Genomic DNA, 15,015 nt, shown 5'->3' with positions numbered 1-15,015 from the left:
AAACGGACAATTTTTCTCATTTTCTTGTCTTAATTTGTGATTCCATAAAACTAAAAAGTTTAAAATATGCATCACATATCCTGCATCGCTATGAAGATGGAGTTTGAGCACAATCATTCTTTAATTGTAACTCAATGTTTAGATCTAGTTGGCACTGACACATGTATTTTAAAGAATAAGTGGTCACTATCTCTTTTGCAGATCTCTGAGATATTAATATTTTCCTGCTGATCCCGATGGAGTTACCTTTTCTGAAATGTTTGTGATTTTGTGTCATAAATGTTGAGGAGAATTAGTCTCAAGTCACAAATACTCCCTAGCTACCTCATCGTTGGTGTGGAATGTTTTATTCAGAGTATAGATATGAATATCATCCAATGGAGACTTTTACTTGATGTCATGATTTAATATTCAGTTTAATAATTTATGTTTAATCATTCTGTTCATCTAATTTATGTTCCTTTTCTGTTGAGTAAAGTTTTTTGTTTCAATAATTTTATTTTCAGCAAAAGATCTCAGTGGATTTTACATTTTGGCTTCTCAAAACCCCAGAAATAAGCAGGAGGCTGCAAACACTCTTTCTCTCTCTCCCGAGTAACTGAGATCCCATCATGCAAAAAAGCAACAGCCCTGTAGCTGCCAACAGTGAGAGCGTAAGTGAGACACACACATTTCCTAGTTCTGTTCATTCAAAGTCTTTTATCTTTAAAATTCAAACAATGCAAAATTACTAACTTAATAAATTACAAACTAATATTAAAATGCACCTTAACCACTTTTATTGGATTCCGAAGAATATCAACAGACACTGGGTGGCAGAGATCTGAGAGTGGGAGCAACCATTGTATAGCTGAAAGACATAATCCAAAAATAGGAAGGAATGTGTTCTAGGTGTGCAACCCCCATGAGCATTGCTTTCAACATCAATTTTGATTAGAGTTGTGTATGTAATTAATTACACTACACTTTGTCCAGTATTTTGAAATATGTCTTTTTACAATACTGTATAATCACATTCAAAATTACTGATTCAGTTTTATTTGTGTTATGCACTTGATTTTATTCAATGGTAATTTTAATCCATTCTTTCTTTGAGTTGGGCAGCCTTAGTCATGGCAGAACACAACTATTCTGAGATTTTGAGGTTTATTTTCTTTGATGCATTCATGTCCTGTCACTTTTACTCAACATAATGGCTATACCCTGTGCTAGTTAACCTTGCACTGTATATATGGAAATTGTCACGAGCTCTCAATAAAGTCAATGTGAAAAATATAAAGTAAAATGCTGGAAATGCTCAACAGATCAGGTAGCATCATTGGTGAGAAACAGAGTTAAATTTTCAGGTTTCACTAGGACTGAAGAAAGAGAGAATTGTGAGTTTTTAAACCAATAGAAGACAGAAGGGGACAGGAAGAAATGAAAAGAGAAATCTGTGATAGGCTGGAGGGAGAAGAGATCAAATACCAAAAGATTTCATGATACAACAGCCAAAGAGAGTGGTAATAAATATTGTCAAGAAAGAAGGTTGTGTCCCGATGTGGTATGGATGGCAACAGAGCAACGTCCTCAATGAAGTAAGGCATGAACAAAAGAAACAAGACCAAACCAGCACTGCAAAACAAAAAGAAATAAAAAAAAGAGAAGAATAGAACAAGATGGAAGCAGAGGTTCTGATCTAAAGCTGTTGAATTCCATATTCAATCCAGAAAGGTAAGGTGCTATTCTTTGAGCTTGTGTTGAGCTTTACTGGAACAGCATGGCAGGCCATGGACCGAAAGATCAGCATGAGAGAGAGGTGGAGAATTAAAATGACAAGCAAGCAGTAGCTCACAATCAGACTGCAGACTGAATATATAGGAGACCATTGTGAACAGTGATTACAGTGTAGTAAATTGAGAGAAAGTACAAGTAAATTGCTGTTTCACTGGAAAGGAGCATTTGGGGACTTGGCCAGCGAGATGAAAGGTGGTGAAAGGACAGGTGGTACATCTCTCGCTCTTGGACAGAAGGGGCTGTTGAGAAGAGAGGTTGTTAGAAGGGTGACTGAGGAGTGAGCCAGGGTTTTGCAGAAGGAAATCTTGAGCCAGATTCTCTGACCTCGCTCGCAGCTGGAATTCTCCCATCCCACTGCAGGGAACAGAGATTTACCTGAGCGCCAATTTCTCCGTCCTCACTGGCAGCGCTGGTGGGGCATGGACAGCTGGAGACTTGTGACCCTTGTGTTACTGAATCTCTCCCAACTTGCACCCTATCACAGAACTTGAGATGAAACATAACTGGCAACTGATAAAAGACAAAGGGCTGGATTTTTACTCCCAAGGCTGGTTGGAAATTTCCTGGCTCACTGCACATGCTCTGAATAAAGGGTTTTTCATTCCAGGGGTATGGTGCGTACTGGAGTCAAGTCCACAACATCCAGAAGCAGTTCAAAGGCAGCCATGAGGAGTTGCCAAGTGCCAAGGCAGGCTGATTAAAAGATCCACTTCATGTTCCAGGACTTCATACCAGTTGTGTGATTGAATATTAGACCCTTTTACACCCCATCACCAGCCCCAAACGGCCTGTGTATCCATTGCAGGATTCGTAGTATAAAAGGATGCTCTCATTGATACAAACCCATTCAATACATTTAAATTCCCTGAAGTACATAATCCCTTATAAAAGCCGAATCGTATTCATAACCACAAATCAAAGAGAGTTAGTCGTTGAATAACCTCTTCAATCAAACTGTCCATATAATATCCAAGCATATGCTTTCTTCACCATCTTTTCCGCCTGTGCAGCCACTTTTAAATTTGGAGCTATACTCCCAGATCTCTCTGTGTGTCTGTGCTCCTAATGGTTCTGCCTTTATTTTATAGCTATCACCTGAATTGGATTGACCAAAATGCATCACCTTGCATTTGTCTGGGTTAAATTCCATCTGCCATTTCTCCAACTTTCCAGTCTACCTATATCCTGTTATATTCTCTGACAATCTTCATCATTATCTGCAACTCCATCAATCTTAGTATCATCTGCAAACTTGCTAATCAAACCAGGTATGTTTTCTTCCAAGTCATTTATATATATTACAAACAGCTGAGGTCCCACCACTGATCTCTGCGGAACACCACTAGTTATAGACCTCCATTCAGGAAAACACCCTACCACTGCTTCCCTCTCTTCTATGGCCAAGCTAGTTTTGAATCCATCTAGCTGGTTCACCCCTGATCCTGTGAGATTGAATCTTTTGCACCAGCCTACCATGAGGGACCTTGTCAAATGCTTTACTAAAGTCCATGTAGACAAAATCCATAGCCCTTCCCTCGTTAATCATTTTTGTCACCTTCTCAAAAAACTCAATTAAATTAGTGAGACATGACTTCCCGCATACAAAACCATGCTGTCTGTCACTAACAAGACCATTCAGTTCCAAGTCTCGACCCCTAGTTAATCCCTTGCCCTTGATGGGAGTCCTTTTGATCTTCTGCTTGCTCTAGCTTTCCCACCTGCCAAAGCAGGGGGACAGCAGCCCCCCTGCCCCACACACAGTATTTATATGGCTGGTTCAATTCAGTTTCTAGTCAATGGTAATCCTGGGATGTTGCATTTAAGGCTGTGGAAAAAAAAGGCACAAAATTAAGATAGATTCAATATTAAAGGGAACATGCCATGAGTATTAAAAGGCCATCAGAAATTATGGAAAAGGGAAAAGAATGATTTTGGACTGAATACAGCAAAATAAGTTATTTAACTATATTAAGAACAGCAAAGAAATCATGAAATACAATATGGCTATCAAATAGGAACTCAGTTGAGAGCTTGATGGGCAATTTAATTGAGAAAGAGAATTCAAGGATGTTGCATTTTGTTACCAACATCATTGCCAAACAGTTGTGCAATCTTAAATATATAAATGTCAAGGACCAGGTAAGATGCGTCTGGGGTTACCTGAAGAACTCAAAGTGAAATTGGAGGAACTCTAGCATATCTTCCAGAAATGAGGAATACTGGAGAGATGCCTGGGGACTGGAGCCTGATAATGCTCTGATATGATTCCTGGAATAACAGGATTGTCATATGAGGAGAGATCAAGTTGGCTAGGATTATATTCATTGAAGTTTAGATGAGTGAGAGGGGACCTCATAGAAACTTATAAAATTCTAACAGGGTTAGACAGAGTAGATTCAGAGAGAATGTTCTTGATGGCAGGGGAGTCCAGAACAGAGGGTCATAGTTTGAGGATAAGGGGTAAACCTTTTGGGACTGAGGTGAGGAGAAATTTCTTCACCCAGAGAGTGGTGAATGTGTGGAATTTGCCACCACAGAACGTAGTTGAGGCCAAAACATAGTGTGATTTCAAGAAGGAGTTAGATATAACTCTTGGGGCTAAAGGGATCAAGGACAATGGGGAGAAGGGGGGAATCAGGATATTGATTTTAATGATTAGCCATAATGGTGGAGCTGGCTCAAAGGGCCAAATAGTCTACTCCTGCTTCTAGTTTCCATGTATTTTTCCAAGTAAATGGTTTTGCTTCTTCTGAATTTATAGTGTTTCAACACAGTAGAATCTCCTTTCCTCTCCTGTAGGTGTCGAAAGTCCCACGCCACAACTTAAAAAAGAGCTGGAGAGTTTTTTTTTGTCTTGGCTGATATTTATCATTTAATTAACATAATTAAAGCAGATTATCTAGTTATTACTATATTGTTGTTGATGATATCTTTCTACATGCATTCTTACATTATAACAATGACTACAATCGTATTTTAAAAAGCATTGCTGAACTTTAATAAAGCTCCACTTAAGCCACAATTAGAGTATAGGGTCCAGTTCTCGTCACCACACTTTAGGAAGTTTGTGAGTGTCCCCAAGAAGCTGCAGAGCACGTTTACCAGTTTGTTCATGGAATGAGGGATTTTAGCTACAGCACTGTCATAGAATCCCTACAGTGCAGGAGGAAGCCATTCAGCCCATCGAGTCTGCACTGACCACAATCCCACCCAGGCTCTATTCCCTAACCCTGCTTATTTACCCTACTAATTCCCTGACACCAAGAGGCAATGTACATGGCCAATCAATTTAACCTGCACATCTTTGGAGTGTGGGAGGGAACTGGAGCACTCAGAGGTAACCCACACAGACACAGGGAGGATGTGTAAACTCCACTCAGATAAGCTGGGAATCGAACCCTGGTCCCTGGCACTGTGAGGCAGCAGGGATTGTACCATCATGCTGCCCTGTGCCATGTTGGAGAAGCTGATTGTTTTCCTTGGAGCAGAGGAAGTTATGGGGAGATCTGATAAAAGGCATACAAGATATGACAGGTTTCAGTAAGATAGATATAGAAAGGCTGTTGCCATGAGCAGATGGTACAAGAACTTGAGGACAAATTTAAGCTTTTGGGTAATGCAGAGAGGGTTATGAGGAAGAACATTTTACCCATCAAGTAAATAACCTGAAGCCGTGCCTATAAAGGTGATGAGTGCAAAGAAAATAAATTATTTCGGAAGGAAATTGGATGGGCGCTGAGGAAAATAAATTTGCTGGGCTACTGGGACTGGAAAGAGGAAATATACTAATTGGGTTGCTCTATAGAGAGATAGGAGAAACCGTCCCCATCTCTGCCTTAATGTGTCCATGACCATGGCTGTACAGTGCTTTGGGATAAATTACAAAATATTTTTCACATATATAATTCTTACTTTTACTTTTGCCACTCTATCACGAGTTTCTTCTGTTCTTTCACACTTAAAATACACCAATTTTACAATAATGCTGAACTAACAGTGCTTTATTGAAACAAGTGTGTTTCTACAATGGATTGAATTTAATCTAGCCCACCACAGTGGGACGGCATGATGGCACAGTGGTTAGCACTGCTGTCCCACAGTGCCAGGGACCTGGGTTTGATTTCCTGCTTGGGGCACTGCCTGTGTGGAGTTTGCACATTTTCCCCGTGTCTGCATGGGTTTCTTCCGGGTGCTCTGGTTTCTTTCTATTGTAAACACAGTAAAAAGTCTGACAACACTAGGTTTTAGTCCAACCGATTTATTTGATAGTAAACTCACCAGCTTTTGAGGGGATTCCCTCTTCTTCAAGTTTCCATTCACCTGAAGAAGAGGGAATCCCCTCGAAAGCTAGTGAGTTTACTATCAAATAAATCGGTTGGACTAAAACCTGGTGTTGTCAGACTTTTTACTGTGTTTACCCCAGTCCAACGCCGGCATATCCACATCATTCTTTCCATCGTCCAAAGATGTGCAGGTTAGGTTGATTGACCATGCTAAATTGTCCTGGGATGTATAGGTTAGAAGGATTAGCAGGGTAAATATGTGGAGTTACGGGAAAAGTGCCTGGGTGGGATTGTTGTTGGTGCAGACTTGATGGGCTGAATGATCTCCTTCTGTACTGTAGGATTTCTAGGATCACTCAATAGTGAGAGAGGCAGCGTGCTGGTCTCCTGGTGATAGGAAAATTGCCCACAAACAAGTTGAAGGCAAGAATGAGGCAATGTGATAAATTTACCCAATCATTAATTTTTCCTATGCTTACCAAAGGCCACCAGGCAAAGTTTCGCCTTTTTCAAAGGAACTTAGTGCTTAATTGAAGGATCCAATGTTAGGAACCAATTAGGCCACTTAAAGCCACATCTCTACCTGTGTCTTCAATCCACCTGTCCCCATCGCCCCCACTATTGTGTTCAATTGTTCAGTGTTTGATTACGTGTCTCTCGGCTGCTCACAGTGACGTGTGCTGTTAGTCAAATCCATGAGTGTAGTTACAGAGGAACTGGAACTAAGCTGTAAACCTGAGGCAACAGATGTTTTAATAGCATTGAATAAAGTCCTGTTCTCACATGGAACTTTTGTGTGAGTCATCACTGTATTTCTCCAAGACGTAAAACATAGGGTGGGATCTTGAGCCTGCACTCTCCACTTGCCAGACCCATGGGGATCATGAGCTTTGAGATTGCAATATCTGATTTTTGCCACCCCCTCGCCAGTGATGTAATCAGGTTCACACCCATAATGGACAAGAACCTGATTTGCATTCATTTCAATTAAAGATCCTTGTCACCAAATCTCACCCCCAACATGATGTCACGTTGAAAAAGTTTACAACAAGTTCACCTGGATGTAAACTTATTGTGGGGATCCCTCTGGAGTACAAAGGTCACTATGGCCCCCGGCAGACAGGGACTTGTCCAGACAGTGCCCTGGAACTGGAGAGTTCAAAGCCAGTTTTCTCACCAGGACTGACACTGCCAAATTCTCATATGATTCTGCCCATAATATTTGGTGACGAAGATGGACAGTAGTTTAAATTTATGGTTCCAGCACTTTTCATTTCTTTGCTAGGAGAACAAAGCCACTATCTTACAGCTTTTCTGGCTCACAAAGGCATGTTTCAATACTACAGAATATTCTGTGGATGATGTTTAGCACTGAGAAAATTCCTGAAGATGCTTTCATCATTCTGATTGCGGGGATGCTCAGCTTACTTGCTGACATTATTGCCATGGAAGGAAGACTAAACAGAACACTATCAGCCATTATCAGCAGTGCTTACTCATCTCGTGCAACAGAATTTGCTGCACAACAAGGATAAATGCATATTTATGGCATTCAAAAATTTCTAGGATACGGAATAACAATGGCTGAAGTAAAGCCGACACAATAATGTCAAAGCCATTTGTGCACTTCCAAATCTGTCTAATGTGAAAGACTTGGCATCATTACTTGGCTTTACAACTTTCATAACACATTCATTCCTAAGTACACAGAGATTGTATTACTTCTTCCATAGCTACGGCACAAAAGTGCACAGGCAAGCAGGTGAAAGGTTAAAGGGATAGGTAGGGATGTGAAGTTAAGGTTAAAATCAGATTAGCTATGATCCTATAGAATGGAGGAGCAGGCTTGAGGGGGCCGAGTCATCTACTCCTGCTCCTAATTCCTATGTTCATACATCCATATGCACAATGGGAATGAACAAATGTATAGCAAACAGCATTTGGCGCATTAAAGTTGAAGATAACATTTCCATTAGTTCTCATGCATTTCAACCAATATGCAGAAAATTATGTTATAACAGATGTGTCAAGAAATGCGATAGGTGCTGTATTGTCATATAGCGAAGGAAGCAAATGACCAATTATCTATATGTCACGTCCATTGTCAGAAGCTGAATATAAATAATCTGCTGGGGAGCAGGGAACAGTAGCCTACATCAAAGCTTGTGAACAGTGGCACATGTATCCCTGTAATAGAAAGTACATTATCTGCACCAATCACCAAACACTGATTGCATTGTAACCATACTAATCAGCTAGGATCTGATTATTGACCTCTAACACAACTACAGAAGGTCAGATCATCTTCACCAGCACAATCTTGAGGGTGAGTATCTCACAGGCTCATGCAACTTGTAGCTGACATGCTTATCCAAACTATTGTTGCTGACAGCAATAGTAATAATGAGGTACCATGCAACACTGAAGATGTCAGGAGGTGTCAGGGGTAGGTTTTTCACAGAGGGTGGTGGGTGCGTGGAATCGGCTGCCAGCAGTGGTGGTGGAAGCAGATTCGATAGGGTCTTTTAAGAGACTTCTGGATGAGCACATGGCACTTAGTAGGATTGAGGGTTATAGGTAAGCCTAGTAGGTAGAGATATGATCGGCGCAACTTGTGGGCCGGACGGCCTGTTTGTGCTGTAGTTTTTCTATGTTCTATGTTCTATTATGTGGCTGCAGTGGTTTTGTACACAACCGCAAATCTTGTTATGCCAGATGAGTTAAAAGCAGAATTAACGACATTTTGCAGAAAGTAAGCTTGTACCTAAAAACAGACTGGCCTTCTGAAATGGAAGAACTGGCCCCATTTAACAGATTATGCAAGGAGCTCATGTTGTTTGTTGACATCTGCATCTGTATTGATGAGCTCAAGTGGCTATCCCAAATATACTACAACAACTTGGACTGCAAATTGCCCTTGAAGGACTTTGGGTATTATTAAACTGAAACGACAACTCCATGAAGCAGTCTGGTGGCCAAGAATTGATTGTCCTGTGGAAGAAAAGTTTATTTGACATTGCCGAGTTTGTACTCTCAATGAAAAATCTGTTAGGCCATGTCCTGCGCATCTACAATTGGTCCCTTGGCCAACAAAACCATGGTGATAACTCCAAGTAGGTATTTTTGGAAAAGTGCACACAACTGCTAATAGTCAATGTGATTTGTTTATTGTTTAGGATCTACGTTACAAATTACTAGAAAATGCAATGATAAATTCCTAACTACCACTTTGGTCATTGACACATTAGAAAAGTCTTTACAAAATGTGGTTTGCTGGAGACTATCATGAAGACAGTGGACCAGAGTTTGCTTCATCAGTTCACTAGTAAGCTGCAGAACATAGAACATAGAACATTACAGCGCAGAACAGGCCCTTCGGCCCACGATGTTGCGCTGGCCAATTAAAAAAGCAATGACCCTCTAACCTAAACCAATCCCTTCCCATCCATAAACCTATCCACGGATCTCTTAAACGTCCCCAAACTAGGCGCATCTACAACTGCAGCAGGCAGGGCATTCCAATCCCTCACCACCCTCTGGGTAAAGAACCTACCTCTGATATCCATCCTATATCTACCACCCCTTAATTTAAAGCTATGCCCCCTCGTGCTAGCTTTCTCCATCCGAGGAAAAAGGCTATCACTGTCCACCCTATCTAAACCTCTAATCATCTTATATGTTTCAATAAGGTCCCCTCTTAGCCGCCTTCTTTCTAATGAAAACAACCCCAAATCCCTCAGTCTCTCCTCATAGGACCTTCCCTCCATACCAGGCAACATCCTGGTAAACCTCCTCTGCACCCTCTCCAATGCCTCCACATCCTTCCTATAATGTGGGGACCAGAACTGCACACAATACTCCAAGTGCGGCCGCACCAGAGTTTTGTACAGTTGCAACATGACGTTGCGGCTCCTAAATTCAATCCCCCTACCAATAAACGCCAAGACGCCGTATGCCTTCCTAACTACCTTATGTACTTGATTCCCAACTTTCAGGGATCTATGTACACATACACCTAGATCCCTCTGTTCATCACACATACACCTAGATCCCTCTGTTCATCACACATACACCTAGATCCCTCTGTTCATCACATCAGCTGACATTGCAATACACCCAGCAATCGATTCAACAGGTTGATGAAGGAATAAGAACATAAGAACCAGGAGCAGGAGTGGTCCATCAGGCCCCTCGAGCCTGCTCCGCCATTCAATAAGATCATGACTGATCTTTTTGTGGAGTCAGCTCCACTTGCCCGTCCACGCACCATAACCCTTAATTCCTTTACTGTTCAAAAATGTATCTATCTTTGCCTTAAAAACATCCAATGACGTAGCCTCAACTGCGTCACTGGGCAGGGAATTCCACAGATTCACAACTCTGTGTGAAGAAATTCCTCCTCAACTCAGTCCTAAATCTGTTTCCCCTTATTTTGAAGTTATACCCCCTAGTTCTAGTTTCACCTGCAAGTGAAAACAACTTCCCTGTTTCTATCTTATCTATTCCCTTCATAATCTTATATGTTTCTATAAGATCTCCCCTCATTCTTCTGAATTCCAATGAGTATAGTCCCAGCCTACTCATTCTCTCCTCATAAGTCAACCCTCTCAACTCTGGATTCAACTTAGTGAGTCTCCTCTGTAACCCCTCCAGTGCCAGTATATCCTTTCTCAGGTAAGGAGACCAAAACTGTACTCAGAATTCCAGGTGTGACCCCACCAGCACCTTATACAGCTGCAACATAATCTCACTGTTTTTAAACTCCATCCCCTAGCATTGAAAGACAAAATTCCATTTGCCTTCTTAATTATCTGCTTCACCCGCAAACAACTCCTTGAGATTCCTGCATAAGGACACCCAGGTCCCTCTGCACAGCAATTTTCTACCATTTAAATAATAGTCCATTTTGCTGTTATTCCTACCAAAATGGATCACCTCACATTTACGAATATTGTACCCCATCTGCCAGATCCTCGCCCACTCACTTCGATTATCAATATCCCTTTTCAGACTTTCAGCGTCCTCTGCACATTTTACTCTTCCACCCATTTTAGTGTCATCTGCAAATTTTGATAGACTACACTTGGTCCCCAACTCCAAATCATCTATGTAAATCGTAAACAATTGCAGTCCCAACACTGATCCCTGAGGCACACCACTAGTCACTGATTGCCAATCAGAAAAACACCCATTTACCTCTACTCTTTGCTTTCTGTTAGTTAATCAATCCTCTATCCATGCTTATACATTACCCGTAACACTGTGCACCTTTTATCTTATGTAGCTGTCTTTGGTGTGGCACCTTGTCAAATGCCTTCTGGAAATCCAGATACATCCACAGGTTCCCCATTGTCCACTGAACATATAATATTCTCAAAGAATTCTATCAAATTAGTCAATCATGACCTGCCCTTCATGAACCCATGCTGCGTCTTACCAATGGGACAATTTATATCCAGATGTCTCGCTATTTCTTCCTTGAAATTAGATTCAAGCATTTTCCCTACTACAGAAGTTAAGGTAACTGGCCTATAGTTTCCCGCCTTTTGTCTACCTCCTTTTTTTTAGCAGTGGCATCACATTTGCTGTTTTCCAATCTGCAAAAATCACCCAGAGTCTAGTGAATTTTGGTAAATTATCACTAGTGCATTTGCTACTTTTCCCGTCATATCTTTTGCAGATGTCTGGGTGCTAGCAAGTTAGAGCAGAAAATGAACAATCAATTAATTTTCTATTCAGCATATATCCATACCACATTCTCTGACTGGAAGGACAGTGGCCAAAACTAGGACTGATTGTAACTTTTGTCTGCCACTGACCACTCTTAAGCTGCCATTGCTATCCAATGAGAATGTAAGAGAGAAAGCAGAGGAAATTGCAAAGTGACAAGGTAAAACAAAAGCACAGTTTTACAAACCAAAGCGGACTAGAAAACCACAATTTGAAATTAAAGCTTAGCTTTACATGCAATGGTCAAATCGTAAGCTTGCAACATCTCTATCAGGATCAAAGCAAATCAAGTAATACAACACGAAATGGAACCTGGCTTCTTCGCTGGTTCCCCACCTGGTGGGCAGACCCAATGCTGGCAACCTTAAATTCCATCTAATGTATCAGCAATCAGCATGGTGCTTTCCTTTTATCCACTCCTTCCAAGTTGGATAGCAAGACACGCTGTCTCCTACTTCAGGTACAGCTGCCATCAAAGTTTTGTACAATAGTCACGGCATGTGGTCAGGCAAAGAAATAGACAAGGAGAGCAGTGATGTGCAAATTTAAAGTTACTTTGTGCCGTAAATGAATTTAAAGACTTTCTGCTGCTCAGAAGCAATTGGCAAAATAAAATACCTTCCCGTAATGACTAAAATTTGTACAAATTGCTCTGGCTCTCTGAAAGAGCTTTTACTGTGCCTCTCTCTTTAATGTTGCTGCGACCTGTACGCATCCATAAGTCACTACACTTTCTCTTCCCCCATTTACTGCACCTGATAATGTGCCAACATGGATGTTTAAGCACAGAGGCAATGGATCTGGAAGCTTACTTCACATGAAATGTCAAGAGAATAAAACTAGTCTTCTGAAACAAAAATGTGGAGATGGTATAAATGCAAAAGGGGGACTTTGCATTAAATAAATAGATGATGGAGCTAGCAAGGCATAAGTGTAACATGTAACTAATGGAGCTTGAATTCAGCAGCATTAATAAATAAAAAGAACTCGGGGCATGAAGTCAAGAAATAATGGAAGATGGCTGCTTGGGGATATATTTTATATTAATGTAATTGCATCAGAGCTCAGTGCAGTTGGAGTTATGAACAGTGGTGTTTGCTTTGTTTTATTATCTATACACTGCCGCTCAGACTTCAGAAGTGATGGGGAGATGGTATTATTTAATAATATTGAGGGTTAATTTTATTTCATTACTTCTGTTGCAGTTCTGGGGATACATATTTAATTTGATCTAATTTGATTTCATAAATTGATAGCTCAACTGATATTTCGGAGCCTCATTTCATTATAAACATTGGGAAGCAGCGGAATTTGGTTCAAAAGGGAGCTGAAGAGGACCTGGGTCAGAAGTGGAGAAAGAGAACAGAAAGTGAAGTGCTCTGAATGGCAGAATGCATTCAGGCAGGAAGAAAAGGAGGGGACACAAACAGAAAATTATGTAAGTCTCAGCCGGTCTGACAGCATCTGTAGAGAGAGAATAGAGCTAATACTTTGAGTCTGGATGACTCCTTGCATGTCAGTGCAAAAAACAAAGCTGAAGCATTTGCAGGAATCTTTAAACAGCAAAACTGAGTGGATAATTAATCTCCACCATCTGAGGTCCCCAGAATTATCAGCTGCTTCAATTCACTCCACATGATGTTAAGAAATGGCTGACGGCACTGTATACAGCAAAGGCTGTGGACTCTGACAAGATTCCAGCAGCAATAGTAAAGACTGTGCTCCAGAACTTGTCACGCTCCTAGCCAAGCTGCTTCATGCAACTACAACACTGGCACCTAATCCAGCAACGTGGAAAAGTGCCCAGGTATATTCTGTCCACAAAATGCAAGACAAATCCAACCTGGCCAATTAACACCCCAGCAGTCTAATCTCGATCATCAGAAAAGTGATGGAAGCTGTTGTCAATGGTGCCCTCAAACAGCACTCACTCAGCAATAACCTGCTCACGGGCATTCAGTTTGGGTTCCACCAAGGCCACTTGACTACTGACCTCATTACAGCCTTGGTTCAAGCTTGGACAAAAGAGCTGAACTCCAGAGGTGAAGTGTGAGTGACTGCCATTTACAACAAGGCAGCATCTGACCAAGCGTAGCATCAAAGAATCCTCACAAAACTGGAGTCAGTGCGATTCAAGGAGAAATTCTCAGCTGGCTGGAGTCATACCTGGCACAAAAGGAGATGGTTGTGGTTTTGGAGATCAACTATCTCAGCCCCAGGACATCAGTGTCGGATTTTCTCAGGGTGGTGTCCCAGGCCTAACCTCTTCAACTGCCTCATTAATGACCTTCCTTCCTCATAAGGTCAGGAGTGGGAAATGTTTGCTGATGATTGCACAATTTTCAGCAGCATTCGCAACTCCTCAGAAACTGAGGTTATTCAGTCTGTGTTCATTTGCAGAAAGACCAGGACAGCATTCATATTTGGGTTGCAAATAACATTAGCATCACACAACTGCCAGACAACAAGTGAGAATCCAACCATCAACCCCTGACACTCTAGGGCATTGCCATCACTGAATCCAACACTATCAACATGTTCAGGGTTACCAGTGACCAGAAGCTATACTGGGCCAACTATATAAATACTGTGGCTGTAAAATCAGGTCAAAGACTAGGAAGCCTGTGACAAATAACTCACTTCCTGACTCCCCAAAGCCTGTTTGCCATCAACAAGGCAAAAATCAGGAATTTGATTGAATATTCCCCCATTGCCTTCTAAATACTGTTTCAACATTACTCAAGAAGCTCAAAACTGCCCAGCTTGCTTGATTGGCATCCCATCCACCACATTGAACATCGACTGCCTCTACCACTCACATATAGTAGCAACAGTGTTTATCATCTACAAGATGCAATGAAGCAATTCACCAATGTTCCTTTGACAGCACCTTCCATACCTGAGATCTCTACCACTGTGGCACAGTGGTTGGCACTGCAGTCTTACAGTGCCAGAGACCTGGATTCAATTCCCAGCTTGGATCACTGTCTGTGCAGAGTCCACATTATCCCCATGTCTGCATGGGTTTCCTTTGGGTGCTCTGGTTTCCTCCCACAGTCCGAAAGATGTGCTGGTTAGGAGCATTGGCCATGCTAAATCTTTTCCTCAGTGTACCCAAACAGGCGCCGAGGTGTGGCGACTAGAGGATTTTCATAGTAACTTCACTGCAGTGTTAATGTTAACTTGTGACAATAATAAATAAACTTTAAAACTTTAAACACCTAGA

The 15,015-nt window shown here is 41.4% G+C and overlaps 1 protein-coding gene across 2 annotated transcripts in view; it reads left to right on the top strand.

The window, feature by feature from the left end:
• pde4d (phosphodiesterase 4D, cAMP-specific) overlaps positions 1–15,015 on the top strand; it is a 1,181,705-nt gene that overhangs the window by 91,056 nt on the left and 1,075,634 nt on the right. For both annotated transcript variants that reach the window (XM_080186268.1, XM_080186277.1), the window contains exon 2: positions 507–653. In XM_080186268.1, coding sequence (XP_080042394.1) covers positions 612–653 — 42 coding nt within the window. In that variant the 5' untranslated portion in view covers positions 507–611. The remainder of the gene's footprint in view (positions 1–506; positions 654–15,015) is intronic.

This window comes from Carcharhinus amblyrhynchos, chromosome 1 (genome assembly GCF_965287045.1).
Source record: "Carcharhinus amblyrhynchos chromosome 1, sCarAmb.v2.hapA, whole genome shotgun sequence".
Classification (NCBI taxonomy): domain Eukaryota; kingdom Metazoa; phylum Chordata; class Chondrichthyes; order Carcharhiniformes; family Carcharhinidae; genus Carcharhinus; species Carcharhinus amblyrhynchos.
The sequence above is the reverse complement of the archived record's forward strand: the minus strand, read 5'-3'. Positions and strand labels throughout refer to the sequence as shown.